At 39.6% G+C, this 20,267-nt stretch overlaps 1 protein-coding gene across 1 annotated transcript in view; it reads right to left on the bottom strand.

Moving 5' to 3' along the window:
* The window catches only part of DSTYK (dual serine/threonine and tyrosine protein kinase), a 66,831-nt gene that overhangs the window by 30,044 nt on the left and 16,520 nt on the right, over positions 1–20,267 (bottom strand). The window contains exon 2 of the mRNA XM_007953462.2: positions 15,268–15,656. Coding sequence (XP_007951653.1) covers positions 15,268–15,656 — 389 coding nt within the window. The remainder of the gene's footprint in view (positions 1–15,267; positions 15,657–20,267) is intronic.

Here is a 20,267-nt window from a genome sequence, read left to right as displayed (position 1 = left end):
AAGAACCACATGATCATATCAATTGATGCAGAAAAGGCATTTGATAAAATCCAACACCCATTCTTGATCAAAACTTTAAGCAAAATAGGAATAGAAGGGACATTCCTCAACATAATAAAGGGCATCTATGGGAGCTCTGGTAGCATAGTGCCTAAGACACTTGACTGTTAACCAGAAGGCTGAAGGTTCAAACCCACCAGCCACTCCTTGGAAGGAAGGTTGAACAGTCTACTTTCGTAGTGATACCGCCTTGGAAACCCAAGGAGGGGTCGCTATGAGTCAGGTCCAACTCCACGGTACCTAACAACAACAACATGCAAAACCAACAGCCAACATTATTCTCATTGGAGAGAGACTGAAACCATTCCCCTTGCGAACAGGAACCATACAAAGATGCCCTCTATCACCACTTCTATTCAACATTGTACTGAAGTACTAGCCAGGGCAATAAGGCAAGAAAGGGAAATCAAAGGCATCCAAATTGGTATGGAAGAAGTCAATCTATCCCTATTTGCGGATGATATGATCCTATATCTAGAAAACCCAAGAGACTCAGTTAAAAATCTAAGGGAACTAATTGAGAGATTCAGCACAGTGGCAGGATACAAGATCAACCTCCAAAAATCAGTTGGATTCTTCTACACCAGCAAAGAGATTGCTAAAAAAGAAATAAGGAAATCAAAACCATTTACAATAGTTACCAAAAAAATAAAATACTTGGGAATAAATCTTACCAGGGACACAAAAGACCGGTACAAAGAAAACTATAAAAAACTACAAGAAACCATAAGAGACCTACATAAATGGAAGAACATACCATGCTCGTGGACAGGAAGATTGAACATTGTGAAAATGTCAATTCTACCCAAAGCAATCTATACATTCAATGCAATCCCAATCCAGATCCCATCAACATTTTTTAAGGATATGGAAAAACCAATCACTAACTTTATATGGAAAGGAAAGAGACCTCGGATAAGCAAAGCACAATTAAAGAAAAACAACAAAACAGGAGGTCTCACAGTGCTGGCTCTCAAAACCTACTATATAGCCACAGTAGTTAAAACTGCCTGGTATTGACACAATTAATTTACACATTGAACTAAAGGCCAGGTTCACCAAGCATCATTACTGTCCTGTTGTTAGAGTGTGCAGGTAACTCAAAGTCTTGTTCACCTATTTTTGGTAATACCTTTATTTTCATGATCTCTTGGTATGGCAGATACTACAATTTGTCTGTCCAATATTTAGACTCTCTGTTATTGGGAGAGGCAGTATCCTTTACAGATAGGGACAGTCAGATGAGATGTAAGTGGGTGGAATTTCCAGGAAAGCTCTTTAGATGAGGGTTGATTCTACAAGGAAGTATGGTAGTTAGCTTGCCCTTCTTCCTGCTTGGAATGAAGATGTGCTAGGTAGTGCAAGCAGTGGTCACTCAGCAACCCTAAGGCTAACTTGAGGGTGGAAGCCAGTGTAAAATAAAGATGATGACTCAAAACAAGAGGGAGCCTAGATCCCTGATGGCCACAAAGCTGCCATACCAGCCCTGAACTGCCTGCCTTGACTTCTTTTATGTAAAAAGCATGTGTGTGTTTGGGGGGTCCAATTTAAATTTCTGTTTTTCTGATTATATTACTGTTACTTGTGATTGAACCCAATTGCAATACACCCAAGTCGCTAATGAATTTCAAGGACGATCTTTGGTTTAAAACAAACATTCTGCAGGTCCTTTACCCAACCTGTAGTTCTGCTTTATGTTCTATTTCTTTACTGAGGACATCAAAGCACTTAAAAAACCAAAAAACCAAACTCACTGCCATTGAGTCAGATCCAACTCATAGCGACCCCTCCTTGGGTTTCTAAGGCGGTATCACTACGGAAGTAGATTGCCCAACCTTCCTTCTGAGGAGTGTCTGGTGGATTTGAACCACCAGCCTTCTGGTTAGCAGTCAAATGCCTTAGGCACAACATCACCAGAGCTCCCAAAAGGCAGCATATAAATCCATCTACTGCACAGACTGCTCCTTTACATCTCTAAAATTGTCTACTTGGCTTGGCATTCCAGACCTAAGAGTTGACCTGGGACTCACGCCTATGTCACCACCATAGACACATAAACTTCACAAGTCTTCAGAGGTCTGCAAATTCAAAATCATAAATCTGTTCAAGTTTGTGTCTTCAACAGTTACCAGATATTGGAATTTTACTTCTTTTTCTAAAATAAAAAAAATCTCTCCCACTCCGAGAATAGTGCAAAGGTCTCACTTTCTTCACCAACAAAGAACTAAGCTTCATTTTCAAGGAGGTCACACAACTTCCATTTACAGGCTACCTTGAGCTCTGTAAAGCTGAAATTGCCTTACCATCTCATCATTTGTAATTTGAGAACATACCATATAAATCCACCAACTCTCTACCCAAGTCTAGGCCAAGTAGAAATGTGCTATTTCATCTGTGCCTCAAACTGCACAGAATGTTTTCTGGTTGGAAGACTAGTCTAACACTAATTGTGCTGTTCAAAACAAACCCCTTTTCACTATCCTGAGTCATACATGCTAGAGTTTGAATCATTCAGTAAGGCAGTCAAAAAGACGGTGATTAAGAAACTCTAAGGTTTAGAGTAGAGCAGAATTGCATAAATGCCTACATATAATAATTCAATAAAGAGAATTCCAAGAAATAAAAACTGTTATAAGGTTGAAAAGTGCAGGTGTTTTTTTTTTTAAATATGTATTTTAATATTGTAAAGCTGTCCTAAATATATATTTTTAAAAAGATAATCAATCAAACATATTAGAGAAAGATTATGAGAAGAAAACCTACATTTATTCAAAACTGAACTGTTGTTTAGAAAATTTTCAGAATTTCATTTGCTTATTTATTTGATGGATTTTCTTTAAAAATGCAAGGGAATAAGCAAAAACACGTGCCACCTCTTGAGGCTTAGGCTCAGAACCAGTAAACTATCACTTCTGCCTCACTTTATTGGGCAAAGCAGGTCACATAGTTAAACTCAGGCATGAGGAAATATACCTCACTGTTTTAGTTTCCTAGGACCACAAAGTAAGTGACTTTAAAGAACAGAAATCTGATTTCTGATTGTTCTGAAGGCTGGAAGTCCAATTCAGGATCTTGGTTGGGTAGATTCCCCCAGGGCTTTGAGGGAGGAAGTGCTCCACGCCTCTCTCCTAGCTTCTAGTGGCTGCCAACAATTTTTGGTGTGGCACAGTACCTAAGGCATTTGACTCCTAACCAGATGGTTGTCAGTTCAAACCTACCAGCCACTCTGTGGAAAGAAGACAGGGCAATCTAAAAAAAAAAGAAAAAAAAAAGAAAAAATAAATTTTCAGGCTTTCACAAAGACCTTTTTGTGTGTGCAACAGAACCATGAGCCAAAGCTGCAAAGTCTCTTTGTAGGACCAATATCTTTATAAGAGACAAGTTAACTTTACTTCTTCACAGGCGCAAATTCATTAAAAAGGGAAAAAAAAGACTCGGGGCTTTCTAATGGTAAGATAACCTATATATAGTAGCACAAAGAAAGAAGCTGTCCACTCCTAAATACAAACAAACGAAGAAAAAAACAAACTCATTGCCATCTCGAGTCAATTTCGACTCATAGCGACCCCTCCTTGGGTTTCCAAGGCAATATCTCTACGGAAGTAGATGGCCCATTATTCTTCCTTCTGAGGAGTAGCTGGAGGGTTTGAACCGCCATCTTCTGGTTAGCAGTCAAATTCCTTAGGCACTAATCTTGTACTAAGTAACAATGGCTAGAAAACAGGTAATTTGCTCTCTCTACTCCATTCCCCAATTAATTAACTTACAGTAGTTGGTCTCACTGCTCTATCATGAATGTCAGAGATAGGCAAGGAGTTGCTGGCTGAGACTTTGGCAGCAGTACAAATCAGACAGGAATGTGACATGCAATTCTGCAATACTCATGGTGAAGGAGTGATTCATGCCTGACGATTATAAACAAAAAGGAAGCCAGCACTGTCTCCTGGAGACAGGGAATGAAGAAATAATTAATATTGAGAGTATCAAGCCAGAGCTCTCCTTGCCCTATTATGGCCACCTGAAAGGAAAATCTGACCTCAGATTGTCTGTTTCATGGAAGGCTATATGCCTACCACCTAGAAAGTGCCTGCCACTTAATAGGCATTTCAATAAAAAAATGTGGAATGAATAAATGATGCCTTTACTACTTACTCACAACTACTTTTAAACATCATATGTGAAAGTTTCTGTCTTTTAACCCACATCCACACATTTAAAGATTTCTCCTTATCTGGAATTGCTGTTGGCTCTCTACTCCAAGAATGAAGCAGTGGGTAAGCATTCTTCTCTCAACTCAATCAAGAAAACAGAATTTTAGGGAATCACAAAAGTATCCCATAATTCCCATTTGGAGTCACACTGAATTCCTGAAGAGATTTCTCTTGCAGAACACATTCAGCACAAATCCATGGAGTTTTTGGAAGTTGATCTGTTACTATTAATTTTACTGGCAGGATGCAGAGACTACAACAGAAAGCAGAATGCAAGTCCTCAAACACCAGAATTCACTAATTTGGTTTTATTTTTGATGTAAAATATTATTCTAAAATGCCAAAAGCAAACATTCAATTACTGAAGAAGCCTGACCCTTCTTATTAATTCTTTAGGAATACTGGTTCTTATTAGTCAGAACCCCTTACCCAATGGCTCATGGTGCATTCATTAAAATAACTATAGCTAAAGAGGATTACAGTGATGACTCAAACAGAAACCAGTTGTGTGCTCAGGCTACACATGGTGGGCAGCAGATGTCTACTTTCTCTACAGTTCTTTGGCCTCAGTTTTACATCACACAGAATATAGGTGCATAACTATGTAATAGTCTTGTTCTTGCTCAGCACAGCCTTGCACTCAATCCCTATCCCCATATCCTCGCTATCTTTACTTCCAATTCTTTTTCCATCCATTCTCACAGGGCAATTTAAAGACCGTTTCTGTTTGTTTTTACAAAAAGGTTGATTCTCCTTCCTTTTTATGCATTCCCCTGAACTGTCACTCTTAAATATTAATTACATATTACAGAAAATGCCTCTCCATTCTTGTTGTATTGTAGAAAATACCCTCTTGTTAACCCTCAATTATCAGTGATACAAACCCTCTCCAAGGGGTAGCTGCAATCAAATAGGTTTCTAAGCTATAATATGCGTAAGGAGAAATCAAGACTAATGTGAGGCCAACCCAGAGCTTTATTCCGGCAATCAACACAGTATACATACAAGCTCATCTCCCCACCTAGTCAAAGCATCACTGTGGTGACTAGGAGGCCAGAAACAAAACTTAGGAGACAAAAAATCCCAACTCAGCCCCTAAGGACCTAACCTGTCTTTCTATATTTCACACTGCAATGGATTAGGTAAAAGATAAACTAACAAGAAAGTACTGAATAGCCTCTATACATTCTACTTTGTGGGTACTCGAACATCAGGTACCTTTAAATGGAGATAAAGGTAGGAATCTGAAGATTTATTTTCCATTTATTTATTTATTTATTTATTTACTTTTTATTGTCATTTGGGTGAAATTTTACAAAGCAAATTTGAAGATTTATTTCTCTTACCACTCACTACTAGATTCATCAGGAGTTAGAAAATCATAATAGTAGAATGGAAAAGAGAAAAAGGAGACTAACTTTTAACTTTATATAAACCAAAACCAGTTGCCTTCAAGTCAATTTGGACTCGAGGCAGTGTGGTAGTTAAAGTTTTGTGTCAACTTGGCTGGGCCTGGTTTTGAATAGCTGGGCAGCTGGATGCAGTATTCCCCGTGATGAGACTGGCAATCAACTCCATGGTGGAATCTGCCGCGAGCAGCTGAACAGCTGCTTTAGGGATGTGGTCTGCTTCCCGTATATAAGGAGAACCTTTGGGAATGGTCTGCAGCTTTTTAGCACGCTTGAATCCGGCATGGAGCCAAGTCTTCATTCAGCAGCCTGCCATGCTCTGCCGATCCTGGGACTTTTTCTGGAGTTGAATCAATGGCCTGCCATGTGGTTTGGTAATATCTAGACTGTGCCTTTTTACTTGTCGACCTTGGGTTTATCAGCCTCACCAGCCAGTAGCTGCCTGAGGGAAAAAAAGCATCCAGCTTCAGTGGGCCAGGAGCAAGAGGCAGAGCTGAGGCCCAAGGCTGATGGGCTTTCACCCAGCCCCTAGAGCCTGGCACTTTGTACTCGGACTTCTAGCCTCCAAAACTGTAAGAGAATAAATTCTTGTTTGTTCATGCCACCTTTGGTGGTATATTCCTGTCAAAGCAGCACTAGGTAACCAGAACACACAGGGTTTCAATGGCTGTTTTTTCAGAAGTAGACTGCTGGGCCTTTCTTTTAAACTACTTCTGAGTGGACTCAAACCTTCAACCTTTTGGTTAGCCGTCAAGCATGGTAATTGTTTGCACCACTCAGAGACTCTTAACTTTATATACTTCTGTATTATTTATATTTTTATAATATCTTTCTCTTCTTTCATTTTATCTCAAACATTATAGTGAATTATGAAGAATTCTGCCTCTAATCAAAGCAGAATAAGAACTGTAAGTAAGCTGGAACAAGAAGGACTTAAATTTAACAAAAGGGAGAAGTTCCAAATGAATGATAATCCAGGAAGGGACAAATGACTGGAAGATTAGGAAATCCTCTTCTCAAAACAACAGTGATTTACTCATTCAAAGGGAGGAGTGAACTGGTCTACTTTGTGCCAGACACTGTGTGAGGTATTCTCTTATTTAAGCTCACATCAATATCAATCCTAAAAGATAGGGTTTACTACCCTTATTTTATAAATGAGGGTACTAAGCACCAGAGTCACACAGCTAAGTGACAAAGTCAGGAAGTAAATCCAGGTCCACTTGACTACCAAACCAGTGTTCAAACAGTAACTGAAAGCCCATTGTTTGTCAGGCACTGTTTGATTTGATAGTAAGGAAGTTTTGAAAGACAAATAAAGGGTGAACAAGATGATTTCAGGAATCCTAGCAATCCTAGGGGTTATATGTTGGTAAGTATAAGCTGGTTACCAAATAAAGGCCCTACTATGAAATAAGACAGTCTCTCTCAAAGAGTGGTTGAGACATCACAAAAGAAGTAAAAAAGAGTATTTTTAGTAGTCCCAACAAAAGAACTTGTCTGTTGACAGTACTTTTTCACCTGAGTCTCTGAATCAGGGCAGACTCCCTAGCCCCACTGCCCTCTACTCCCAGGGAAACACAAGAAAATCTTGGCGTCAGTAAAAACGGAGAGAAACTCAACTGGTGCAGCAATAGATACGATTCTAGCAAGGGTAGAAAACAAAAGAGGAAAATTAAATTTATAATCTCTTTGTCAAATTTTCTCCCCAAGAACTAACCTGAAGGTCAGAGATGAATGAATTCATAATGGAGAATGAAAATATATAGCCTCAGCTCCAAGTCATTCTTTTAGGAGTTATCAAGGCTACTATAGTGAGCACAAACCAAAAATCCAAACCCACTGCCACTGAGTCGATTGTGACTCATAGCAACCCTACAGGACAGAGTAGAACTGCTCCATAGGGTTTTCAAGGCAGTAAATCTTTATGGAAGTAGGTTGCCACATCTTTCTCCCAAGGAACAGCTGGGTGGGTTCGAACCACCAACCTTTTGGTTAGCAGTCAAATGCTTAACGGCTATGCCACCAGATCGCCTTATGGTGAGCACAGGAGTTAAAAGAAAATCTTACATGATCCTACTTATGTGAAATATTCATAAAAGGCTAATGCATAGGGACCAAAGTTCATTGGTGGCTACCTTTGATACGTGCAAGGGGAAAGGGAGGGGTATTGCCTAAGTAGTACAGAGTGTTTGTTGTTGTTAAGTGCCATTGAATCAACTTTCAGACTCACAGAAACCCTATGTACAACAGAATGAAATACTGCCCAGTTGTGCACCATCCTCACAATCCTTGCTATACTTGAGCCCATTGTTGCAGCCACTGTGTTAATCCATCTCATTGAGAGTATTCCCCTTTGTCACTGACCCTCTACTTTACCAAGCATAATATCCTTCTCCAGTGAATAGTTCCCTTCTGACCACATGACCAATATAGGTAAGATGAAGTCTGGCCATTCTCACTTCCAAGAAGCATTCCAGCTGCACTTCTTCCAGGACAGATTTCTTCATTCTTCTGGCAGTCCATGGTATTTTCAGTATTCTCTGGCAACACCTTAATTCAAAGACATCAACTCTTCTTCAGGCTTCCTTATTCAATGTTCAGCTTTCACATGCACATGAGGTGACTGAAAATATCATAGTTTGGGCCAAGTGCACCTTACTTAGTCTTCAGAGTGACTTCTTTGCTTCTTAACAGTTTAAAGAGGTCTTTTGCAACAGATTTGTCCAGTGCAATACGACATCTAATTTCTTCATTGCTGCTTCCTTGGGTGTTGATTATAGCTCCAAGTAAAATGAAATCCCTAACAACTTCAATCTTTTCTCCATTTATTGTGATTTTGCTTTTGGGTCCAGTTGTTTGTTTTATGCTGAGGTGTAATCCATACTGAAGACTGTAGTCTTTGATCTTCATCAGTAAGTGCTTCAAGTCATCTTCATTTTCAGCAAGCAAGCTTGTGTCATACACATATCGCAAGTCATTAATGAGTCTTCCTCTAATCTTGATGCCGCATTCTTCTCCATATGGTCCAGCTTCTTGGATTATTTGCTCAGACTGAATAAGTGCGGTGAAAGAATACAACCCTGACATACACCCTTCCTGGTTTTAAACCATGTAGTATCCACTTGTTCTGTTCGAACAACAGCCTCTTGGTCTATGTACAGGTTCCTCATGAGCACAATTAAGGATCTGGAATACCCATTCTTCTCAATGTTATCCATAATTTGTTATGATCCACACAGTCAAATGCCTTTGTATAGTCAATAAAACACAGGTAAACATCCTTCTGGTATTCTTTGCTTTCAACCAAGATTCATCTGACATCAGTGTTCTAGTTACCTGGTACTGTTCTGACAAAAATATAACACAAATGGGATGGCTTGAACAAACAGTTTATTCTTTTACAGTTCGGGAGGCTAGAAGTCTGAGTTCAAAGTGCCAGGCTCTAGGGACTGTGTGAAAGCCCCTCAACCTTGGGCTTCAGCTCTGTCTCTTGCTCCTGGCCCACTGAAGCTAGAGGCATCTTTTCACTCAGGCAGCTATTGGCTGCTGAGGCTAACAAGCCTAAAGTCAAACAAATAAAATGGCACAATCCCGATGTTAATAAACCCCATGGCAGGTCATTAATTCAAGTCCATTGTAAGTCCCAAGGTCGACAGAGCATGGCAGGCTGCTGAACAACGACATGGCTACATGCAGGGTTCAAGTGTGCCATAAGCTAGAGACCATTCCCAAAGCTGTTTGTTATATACAGGAAGCAGACCACATACCCAAAGGCAGCTACCTTTAATGTTTTTAATGCATAGAAAGATACACTAAATACTATAACACTATATACTAAGACAAACATTCAACTAACATTAAATACAAATCGTACCTACATACAAATTTGACTTAAAGACAGATTTGGGAACAGAATTCATTTGTAAAGCAGGGCCTACAAGTATGCAGGATAGTTACATTTCACTGTGTATATCAGTGTGTGTTAGGGCAGAAGAGATGTTCAATAACAGGAACACCAGGTCATTGCCTATAAGGAATTTATAATTGAGCATTTGCCTGAACTTCCCATATCCCTGTTTAAACATCACTTAGTTCCTGTTTCTTCTTGCCCCACAGAATCATGGTTTCTTTCTTGTCCTAAAACCTTTCACTCAGCCTTCTTTCCTACTTTACTTACCACCCTTTATCTTTCACTCCAGATACATTCAAGAGATGACATGGAATCTAACTAGAGATGAGCACACATAACTAATTTTGCTTTATAAGGTACCATAATGAATGACAACAACTAGACAACAATTGAGAAATGCTAGTTTTTCCAGCAACCAACAATGTCTGGTATATTTTGAGATTAAAATTTTGCATTTACTTTTGTCATTTTAAGTAAAATCTTTTATAATGATTATATGTTGTAAAAATATTAACTGCAGAGAAATTAAAAATATCACATCAGTATGACATCAAAAAAATTCTTCACTGGTAGTTGTTAATTAAGGAATATGAAGAGAAAACTTTACTACTTCAATCGGTCAAGAGTTAAAAATTGTGAAAAAATAAGTTCATTTGCAAGTCATTAGACCGTTCCTGGAAATATTAGTTTATCTTAGTTCTCTGAAATATACCCTACCGGACAGCACCATGAGCTAGTAACCAAGTCAGTGTGGGCAGTCTGGCTCCCAGGTGATATGTACATTTGTCTACAGAAAACACTGTGAGGATAAACAGGCATTGATAACAGCAGAACAACTGCTGTTGTTAGGTATTGTCAAGTTGGTTCCAACTCATAGTGACCCTGTGTACAACAGAAGGAAACACTGCCCAGTCCTGCATCATCCTCACAATCTTTGCTAGGCTTCAGCCCACCACTGTAGCTAAATCCATCTCACTGAGGGTCTTCCCTCAAGTTTACCAAGCATAATATCCTTCTTCAAGGACTGGTCCCTCCTGATGACATGACCAAAGTAAAAGTGACAAAGTCTGGCCATTCTTGCTTCCAAGGAGCACTCTGGCTGCACTTCTTTCAAAACAGACCTGTTCACTCTGCTGGCAGTCCATAGTGTCTTCAACACTCTGCCAATACAATTCAAAGGCATCAATTCTTCTTCAGTCTTTCTTATTCACTGTTCAGCTTTCACATGCATATAAGTCAACTGAAAATATCATGGCTTGGATCAGGCACACCTTAGTTTTCAAAGTGACATCTTTGTTCTTTAACACTTCGAAGAGGTCTTTTGCAGCAGATTTGCCCAGTACAATACATCGTTTGATTTCTTGACTGCTGCTGCTTCCATGGGGGTTAATTGTGGATCCAAGTAAAATGAAATCCTTGGCAACGTCAATATTTTCTCCATTTATCATGATGGTGCTTATTGGTCCAGTTGTGTGCATTTTTGGTTTGTGTATATTGACGTGTAATCTATACTGAAGGCTGTAGTCTTTGATCTTCATCAGTAAGTGCTTCAAGTCATCTTCATTTTCAGCAAGCAAGGTTGTATCATCTACATATCACAGGCTGTTAATGAGTCTTCCTCCAGTCCTGATGCGGCAGTCTTCTTCATATAGTCTAGCTTCTTGGATATTTGCTCAGCGTACAGATTGAATAAGTATGGTGAAATGACACAACCCTGATTCATGTCTTTCCTGATTTTAAACCTTCCTTATTTTAACCTACAATATTCCCTTGTTCCATCTGAATGACTGGTTTATGTATATATGCCTCTTGGTCTATGTATAGGTTCCTCATGAGCACAATTAAATGTCTTAATTGAACAACTGACAACAAAGTAAATTGCCACAGTAAATGAAACACCAGTGCTAAGCTGCAGAAATTTCATATCAGGCTTAGAAAGTTTAATCATTTCTGCTCTTTTTAATTCCTTTCCTTAAACTTTTACATGGGAAAAAATATATATAGAGAGAGAGAGATAAATAAACACATAAGAAGCTCTGGTGGCACAGTAGGTAAGCACTCAGCTGTTAACCAAAAGGTTGGTGGTTCTAACCCACCAGCTGCTCCATGGGCAAAAGATGTGGCAGTCTACTTCTGTAAAGATTACAGCCTTAGAAACCCTATGGGGCAGATGTACTCTGTCCTATAGGGTTGCTATGCGTCTGAATCAACTTGACGAGTTTGAGTTTTTGTGATTATGAACGTAAGCTTGGAGGCAGACAACTGTGTTTCATTGGACTTATGTTAAGAAAAGAGAAGAGAAGAGGAGGTGGTGGGTGTGTGCTACAAAGAAGGATGAGGGTAGGCTAAAGCTAGTATTTTTTTATATAAAGATAGAAAAAGTGAATATGTTGAATGGTGAAATGTGTTGCTGAGTAGAAAATGAATACATTTTAACACTAAATAAGGTTTTGGATACCAATGTCTCAACAGTTTTCTTCTACTGTTGAATTACGAACTAAGAATTTCAGGGGACACAGAGCTAAAAAAAACTAGGAATACCAAGCAGTGTGGGTCCATGTGAGTTAGCCCATTCTGGAACAAATTGAAAATGGCTAATTTATGAGGACTTTAAAGCAGCATATTAGAAGAATGACCATTGTATGACAGGGTAGGGGGAAATTCTGCTTTGATAATTTGAAAGCTCAAAATGAACATTTCATTTCCCCTCATTCAATCTTGGTTTCCTTTAGCTAAATGTTTCCTTTCTTTATTGCCTCCCTTATAAACCAAATGAAAAGCTTGTTTAGCACTAACTTGGTCCTAAATATAACTGGGGCTAACCAAAAAGATCTTTCTTACTGGCATGACAAATCTTCAAGGTAGCTGTGACATGCTTCCAGCAGTGAGCTAAGCTTCACTGATGTATTTAATAGAGATGGGAGCATGACTGTAGAGAAAGAGCAGTGCCTGAACTCCCTAGGCAAAGACTGCAAAGGCCCCTCTGAGGATCAGGATCAAAGGGTTCTAAACTTAGAACCACAAGTCAGTTACTATTTCCGCATCAAAATCATTGAAGAATTAAAGCAGATCTGCAGAAACACTGGCTAAGGAAGCCTCATAAACCACATGAAACAGAACACTAGAGGCTAGAGAATTCCTCAAGACAAGAGTGAGAATATGGATTTCAACTGTGCTGAGAGAAAGCTACCCAGCAGCCTCCTCAATTGCCACCTCAGTTTGACTACTTAGTGCATATCAGGAACAGGCACTGGGAACTTGTACCAGTAAGATACCTGCTTAGATAAGTGCTTGGAGAGTGCTTCTTACTTTCCTTCCTTTGACTCATATCACCTCAACTCATGTAACACAAGTAAATGACCATTTGAAATTAAAACCAATAAACATAAAAGAATACAGAAATCAATCTCTCCCGAAATCAGGTACAAACTCAATCTTGCCTCTCCTAAGGATGGTTTTGTTCATATTCTAAGATTGTTTTTAAAAGACAAAAACAAGAAAAATCATCACCCAGCTTACAGCAGTGATTTCAGCTAATGAACAATATTTTTTAAAAATTGCAAGTCATGGCATCAATTTAGTGGTTGCTACCATCATTTTTTAAAAAATAAAGTTATATAGAATAATAAAGAAAATATTTGTATTTTGCAGAGAAAATAAAAGTATTGTTTCATGAAACTTTTGTTTCAAATGTGTATGTATATATGTACTTGGTTGTGATGTGAAATTTATTTCTTACAGTGAGTTAAAGTAAAAAAGAGTTTGAAAAAACACCGAGCTAAGGGAAATTTGAATGAACTGGACCAGAGTGGTATGTAACAGAAAGATTATGTATAGATTAAATATTTGAAGTGTGAAGTTCTTGGGTCATCTGAACAGGCCTCAGTCAACAAAGATTACTGTTAGAGTTATCCAAGAACTTTCCCACATTCTGGAGCTAAGAAGTAAGAGCTCTCAGTCTGAAGACAGAGGAAACCCACCATTAATTGAAGCTGAGCTGATTCACCAAAACACAATAAAAAGTTCAAAGGATTAAAAAATAAATAAAATGAGCTGAGATTCTGTTGGGGGTTATATAAAACTTCTGGTTATAGATAGTGGCGATGGTAGCATAACAAGGTGACTGTAATTAACGTCACTGAATTGTACTCTTAAAAATGGTTAAAATGGCAAACTTTTTGTTACATATATTTTATTACAATAAAAATTTTTAAAAAGCTCTTTTCTCACTTGGCTACTTGAAGACCGACTGCCATGATGAACAACAAGATTAACTACGTGGACCCGAAAGTCATGACCAACCAGCTACTTCAGCAGAAACAAATGGCGATCAATATCCTTCACCCTGAGAAGGCAACACCTATGACAGAAATTGAGGAAAAACAGCCAAATGTACAAGACTACACCAGAGATCATCTTTGTGTTTGGATTCAGAACCCATTTTGGTAGTAGCAAGACAACTGACTCTGGCATGATTTACCATGGATCTTGATCTGTGGTGACAGTGTGGATTTTGTACCAGAGAATCCTTAAACTATAAAAACTTAAAAAAAAAAAAAAAAAAAGTGTATTTTTTTCCTTTAAACTGAGCTGAGAGAAAATGGTGGCTTATATACATAGGCCCTTCTCAAGATAAAAGAAATCTGGACCCTGGAAGGAGAGGAGGTAATAGTTTCAACTTTTAGAGCACCACAGGCTATGATCACAATCAGAGGACACATTCATTAACTGGAAACCAAGCCTCTTAGAACAGAGGTAGATGAAAAGGTTATAAGAAAGAAGAAACCACTTTCCCAGTCCTGCCAAACAGCCCTTCCTTCCTGGCACAGCTAACCAAAGTGATGGACTTTATTCTGAGCATGTTTGTATTCTTTTATTCCTACCTAACTCCTGACCCCTGACTTAAGTCACAGCCTTTGCTGATCTCCATTTGGCCTAATCAAATAACCCAGTCCCAGTTATCCAGCAGGCAAGGAAGCCTAGAACAGGAGAGGAGTCCTTCCTAACTGAAGCTAAGAATACTAGTTAGACAGTACGATCTCTTAGGAGATGTCACAAGAATCTGTGCTCTCTTTGGGAATTTACTTCAAGAAAGAAGCAAACGTGTTCCTTACCTGACTGGATTGCCGTATCTCCTTATACTGAGCCAACCTCATCCTCATATGCCCAAGTTCCTTATAAAGTAGCAGACATGACCTGTCACCCCTAATAAATTTATGGCTAGGTCTAAGGAGAAAGCCACAAATTCTTTACTTGGTCTCAATTCTAATAAGAACAATAACTACCCTTTGTCTTATCGATCCTTTTAGAAAGGGATGGCTAGCAGCAATTCCAGCAACTGCTTTCTTCTAAGAAATGAAAAAGGACTTCTAAGTCTAATCACAATTATTTTGTAAAAGTATATCAAGAGGAAAGTATCACATTTCTTCTATTTTAGAAAGGGGGATAGGAAAGCAAGGAGACAAACTGCTCAGGGCCTACCGCATGGTAGTACAGGCTGAGATGGATCTATGCCCCTGGCTGTTTTTCAACCTCCTAGATCATGTTCTTTTGACTTCACAAACTGAAGTTCAGAGCCCAGAGTATATTTTGCCAATTACATTCTGAGATAACATAAATAAAAGAAAAGCTGGTAAGTGTGTGTGTGATTGCTATGTAAGTATGAGATTGGTACCTGTAAGAGGGCATGATGCATCGTCACCTCCAGTTCAGCTAAAACATGGGCAGCATCCTCACTGTCCTCTTGGACCTCCAGGTCCTCCTCAGGAATGGTCTCCCAGTTGCCCTGGTGAGCAACCAGAGTGTGCACTAGTTCATACTGGCCAGGGAGTGCCAGGCTGACCCGAGTCTGAGTCCCATAGGTGAAGCGGAGGCGCCGAAGCTTACAGCTCTCCTCACTGCCCAGCTTGGTAGTAGGAAGCACCTGCACCCCCAGTAACAGGTTCAAAAGCTGGCACTTGACATTACAATCCTGGCCGAGGATCAAGATGCAGGGGAGGCAGTCCACAATCTGCTGGAGGTACTTCTCTTCCTTGGGTGGGAAGGAAATGCAGCTCAGCTGGCCTGGTTGGGGAAGGGAAGGGTGGGAAAGGAAAAAGAAGTACAGAGAGAAGAGTGAGGAGGGGCAGAGAGACACATACACAGAGACCCTGTTAGGAGGTAGGGTCTAAGAGGAGGAATTTCTAGGAGCCTCTCAGTTGAAGGAAATGCTGGGAAAACATCCCAGTCAGAAAAGGCTCTTCAAATATCAAACAGAATCTTCTTCTCTGGCTCACTGCCAGGGAATGAGCTGTTGCTTCTACCCAGAAAAGGTGGCCTATAATCATTGTCACTGAGTCAATTCCGACTCATAGCAACCCTATAGGACAGAGTAGAATTGCCCTTTAGGGTTCCCAAGGCCATAATCTTTATAGAATCGGACTGCCCCATCTTTCTGTCACAGAGTGGCTGGTGGGACTGAACCTTCAACCGTTCAGTTAGCCAAATTAAAACAAAAAACAAAAAACCGTTGCTGTGGAGTCAATTCTGACTCATAGTAAACCTACAGGACAGAGTAGAACTGCCCCACAGAATTTCAAAGGCTGTAATCTTTACGGAAGCAGACTGCCTCATCTTCTCCCACAGAGTGGCTGCTAGGTCCAACCGCTGAACTTTTGGTTAACAGCCAAATGCTTTAACCACTATGCCACCAGAGCTCACCCAAGGAGAAAGGATACCTAAATATATCCAAATTAAAGCTTTCCTTCTAAAAGAAAGCCTAATACTTGAACACATATGATCCTTTTAAAGTTCTCTACCACCTGCACTTAAGACGTATTTTATAACTAAATGTGTATATGCACTACATCTTTAAATCCACACATATCAAAACAGAATTTATTCAAATTTGCGTAAGCTCCAGAATCTTTTTTCCAGCTCATCTCCCTGATCATGGGTGACAGCATCCCAGCTGCCAAGTCATCTGTTTTCTTGAAACATCAGGTGCTCAATTAACATCAGTTTCTCCTAATCAGATCACATTCCTTCAGCTTATTGATGACAAGACCCTTTATAAGATGAAGGGAAAGGACTGCCTGTTACAATAAAATCCAAGCTAATTTAGGAAAAGACACAATTCTCAAAAAACATCTTTCTTTCAGGACAGCCACCACAAATCTAGCTAGCTAGTTCCCCAAAAGAGACTCACAGAGTATTCAAAGGAGAATGAAAAGCTTTCTAAGATATGAGAACTTCTGTCTGGAAAAAAAAAAAAGTCAGAAATTAGTTCACTGAACTAATCCTCATATTCTGAACTAGATCTTTTCTCTACCTCTTCAAGAGCAGGGCCTTACCTATGCCTAAGATTCAGGAAACCCTTGCATTTACTCAGAAAGGCACAGACAGCCATAAGGTGGTCAATCTATGCATGATATATACACCTCTTAATTGAAATTTTGGATGACACCAAATGAAACAGCATTCACCTAACCATGAACTGCATTAAACCATTTATAAGCTGCTTTTTTTGCTCCTATAACTGAAGCAAGAAGGAGCTCTGGTGGCACAGACAGTTAAGCACTCAGCTGCTAACTAAAAGGCTGGTGGTTTGAACCCACCCAGCAGCTCCACAGGAGAAACCTCTGGCAACATGCTTCCATAAAGATTACAGCAAGAAAATCCTATGGGGCGGTTCTACTCTGTTACATGGAGTCGCTATGAGTCAGAACAGACATGACAGAACCTAACAACAGTTGAAACAAGAGAGGGTTGACTCATTAAAGATGTTATCCTACTTCAGACTGAATCTACTCTGCTACAAACCTGTTTTGAAATCCTCAAGCCTTCATCTCTTCCACAAATGGTACCACCAAACCAGAGATAAGGTTTAAAGAGGTCTCCCTTCACCCAGACCCCTTTATGTATTTTCTTAAGGCTCTTCCTTTCATGTCTGTGCTATCTCCCTGGCCCACACATGTACATCAACAGCAACACACACTGAAACAAGGAAATCTACTGTCCTGGAAAAGTGTTGGGTTCCTTTGAAAAAGCAAAGAGTATTAAATGAGTACCTAATTCTGTGCAAGGTATTCACTAAGCACAAGAGTAGACTACATGTCTCATCTTTGACTGACAATCTATAAGCAAGAAGGACATGGCCAATTGCTGTGTGATAACTTAGCAAGTGGCAATAGGCCAGTCAGAGTCCCTGAGCACCTTGTTCACAACTTCTCAGTGTTTATCACAGTTTATTCTAATTATTTCTTTATAATTATTAAAAGCAGAAAGAACCATCATATTTCTACCTGAATCCTCAACATCCAACACAATGACTGACATATACCAAGTACTTAATATTATATATTATCTGTCCTGTGTAAGAATCCATTTAGTGTGAAGAACTGTCTACAGAAAACTATGAGCAATTCCACCAAGTACTTGGAAAAGTTCAATATACTGTAAAGGCAACTGTTATTCAAAGGAGCTCTGGTGGCATTTGACTGCTAACCAGAAGGCTGGCAGTTCAAATCCAGCAGGCACTCCTCAGAAGGAAGACGGGGCAATCTACTTCCGTAAAGATTTACTGCTTAAGGAGCTATGGTGGCATAGTGGGTAAGGCATTTGGCTGCTAACCAGGTTCAAATCCACCAGCTGCTCAACAGAAGGAAAATGGGGTAATCTACTTCCAGAAAGATTTACACCCTCAGAAACCCAATAGGGATTGCTATGAGTTGGGACTGACTTGATGGCAGTGAGTTTGGTTTTTTGGTCATTCCTAAAAAACTTTGACCTTTCGACATGGAAACTAGATGTGGACAAAAGAATAGGGCCTCCCTCACTCCCCTTTCAGAATTTAACTACCATTGTCTCAGCCTAAACAGTGAGAAGTCCAGCTAGATTGTGTTTACTGTCACCTAAACTTCCTATCTTTCATCTTTTCCTATTCCTTCTCAGATTTCTCTAATAGGTGTCTAAGTGTAAATTTATATGGACACACTTTACAACTTCTACAATAAAAAAGTTGTTAAACAGCAAACTAAATGAGTTCTGTGACTGCTGCTGCTAGGAAAGTGGATAACAGGGAACAAAAACACACTAAACCACTTTTCAGGACCAGAGGGAGAGGCCTCAATGCTTCAGAGACAATGTCAACTACAGGAAAAACAGTAAAACATGCTGCATCTGCCAAAACCACAGCAGACACACCCCGTTATACTTTGACTCAAATCATCATCTCCCAATCTCTCTTACCAAACTAGTCACTACAAATAAGCCTGCTAGTATCAATCAAACAACTAAAGACTAGTGTGGGCATGGGGACTTAAGTTGAGCACAGTTCTAGTGTTTCATATCCATGTACCTTGCTAGGGTCCTGTGTACAATTTCTGGAGAGAAGCCAGGTCTTCAATATGGACATCACCATCTCTGTTTTTCAGTATGTGATTATTGAAGCCCTTTGCTCCTCCCATTAATCTTTAGCTTCTTCACGGATCTCTGTCCAACAAGTCAATACAATTTGAACAAGGGTGAGGGGAGGTTTGAAGTTAAAACTAGACTGTTTCACTCCTTGCTTCTCTGAGCAAATGTTTCAGCAAGGGGATGTGTGCAGCACTGACATGGAAAGAGCACTAGAGAGGAAGGCAGATTTTCTGATTCTAGACTCCTCCACTGACTCGCTTTGTGATCTTGGCAATTCATTTGATCTTTGCGAGCCTAAGATTTCTCATTGGCAAACTGAGGGGATCAGGTTAATTAATCACCTTTAACATCCTTTCCAGCTCTAAAATTTCAGGATACCATCAGAATTTAACTATTGGAAGAATAATGATTGAGGGGGATAAGTTGGTTTGATTGATTTTATTTTAAATTATACGTGAATTTAATTATGCAAGCTCTCCCTGTACTTCTGTTAACTGCAGATCGAAAAGGTGACTGAACTAGCCAGGGGCTCTGAGGACCTACAGTGCAGCCTAAGCAGTTCTCTAAAGAAGAGATTAAAATTACAGACGGACACTAGGAGGGAGGAAGAAAACCTGCTTCAGAGCTGGAGCAGCTGCCTCACTGACAGAAAAAGGGCTTCCAAGTTAATCAGGTTTCTTTTGTAATTAATATAACAGCATCTGCATACGAACTGTCAGAAGGGAACAGCATGGCTTCTCAGCTGGTGCCCATTAACCCTGCCAACTCTGGCTAGAGGAAAAGTTATATCAAATTGTCTCAAGTGCCAGACTTTCTTTTAGTTATTTTTAAATACAAGTGAACTTGCCTGGGGTTACTTAAACTAGAAGAGGAGGGGAGCAACTGAAGTTGCAGCCCATTTTGTTTCTTTGTTTTGGATACTATTTACTGAGCCCTTTCTAAGTACGAATGCATCAATTTATATGCATCATCTCAGTCAATGCTCACAGCAAGTCTATCAAGCAAGGCCTATTTTTATCCTCATTTATAGAGGAGGAAACTGAAGCTTATAAAACAAAACAACCCCTCCAAGTTTTTCCATTTACTTATGAAGACTAAACGAAAAAACCAAACACACTGCTGTCAAGTCGATTCCAACTCAAAGAAACCCCTGTTGGCGGTAAATCTTTATGGAAGTAGATTGCCTCATCAGCTTTCCATGGAGCGGCTGGTGGGTTTGAACCTTCAACCTTCTGGTTAGCAGTCAAATGCCTTAGGCAGTAAACCACCAGAGCTCCT

Source organism: Orycteropus afer, unplaced genomic scaffold (assembly GCF_000298275.1).
Source record: "Orycteropus afer afer isolate SDZICR_OR568_19922 unplaced genomic scaffold, OryAfe1.0 scaffold00013, whole genome shotgun sequence".
Taxonomy (NCBI): domain Eukaryota; kingdom Metazoa; phylum Chordata; class Mammalia; order Tubulidentata; family Orycteropodidae; genus Orycteropus; species Orycteropus afer.
This window is presented reverse-complemented; position numbering and strand designations above follow the sequence as displayed.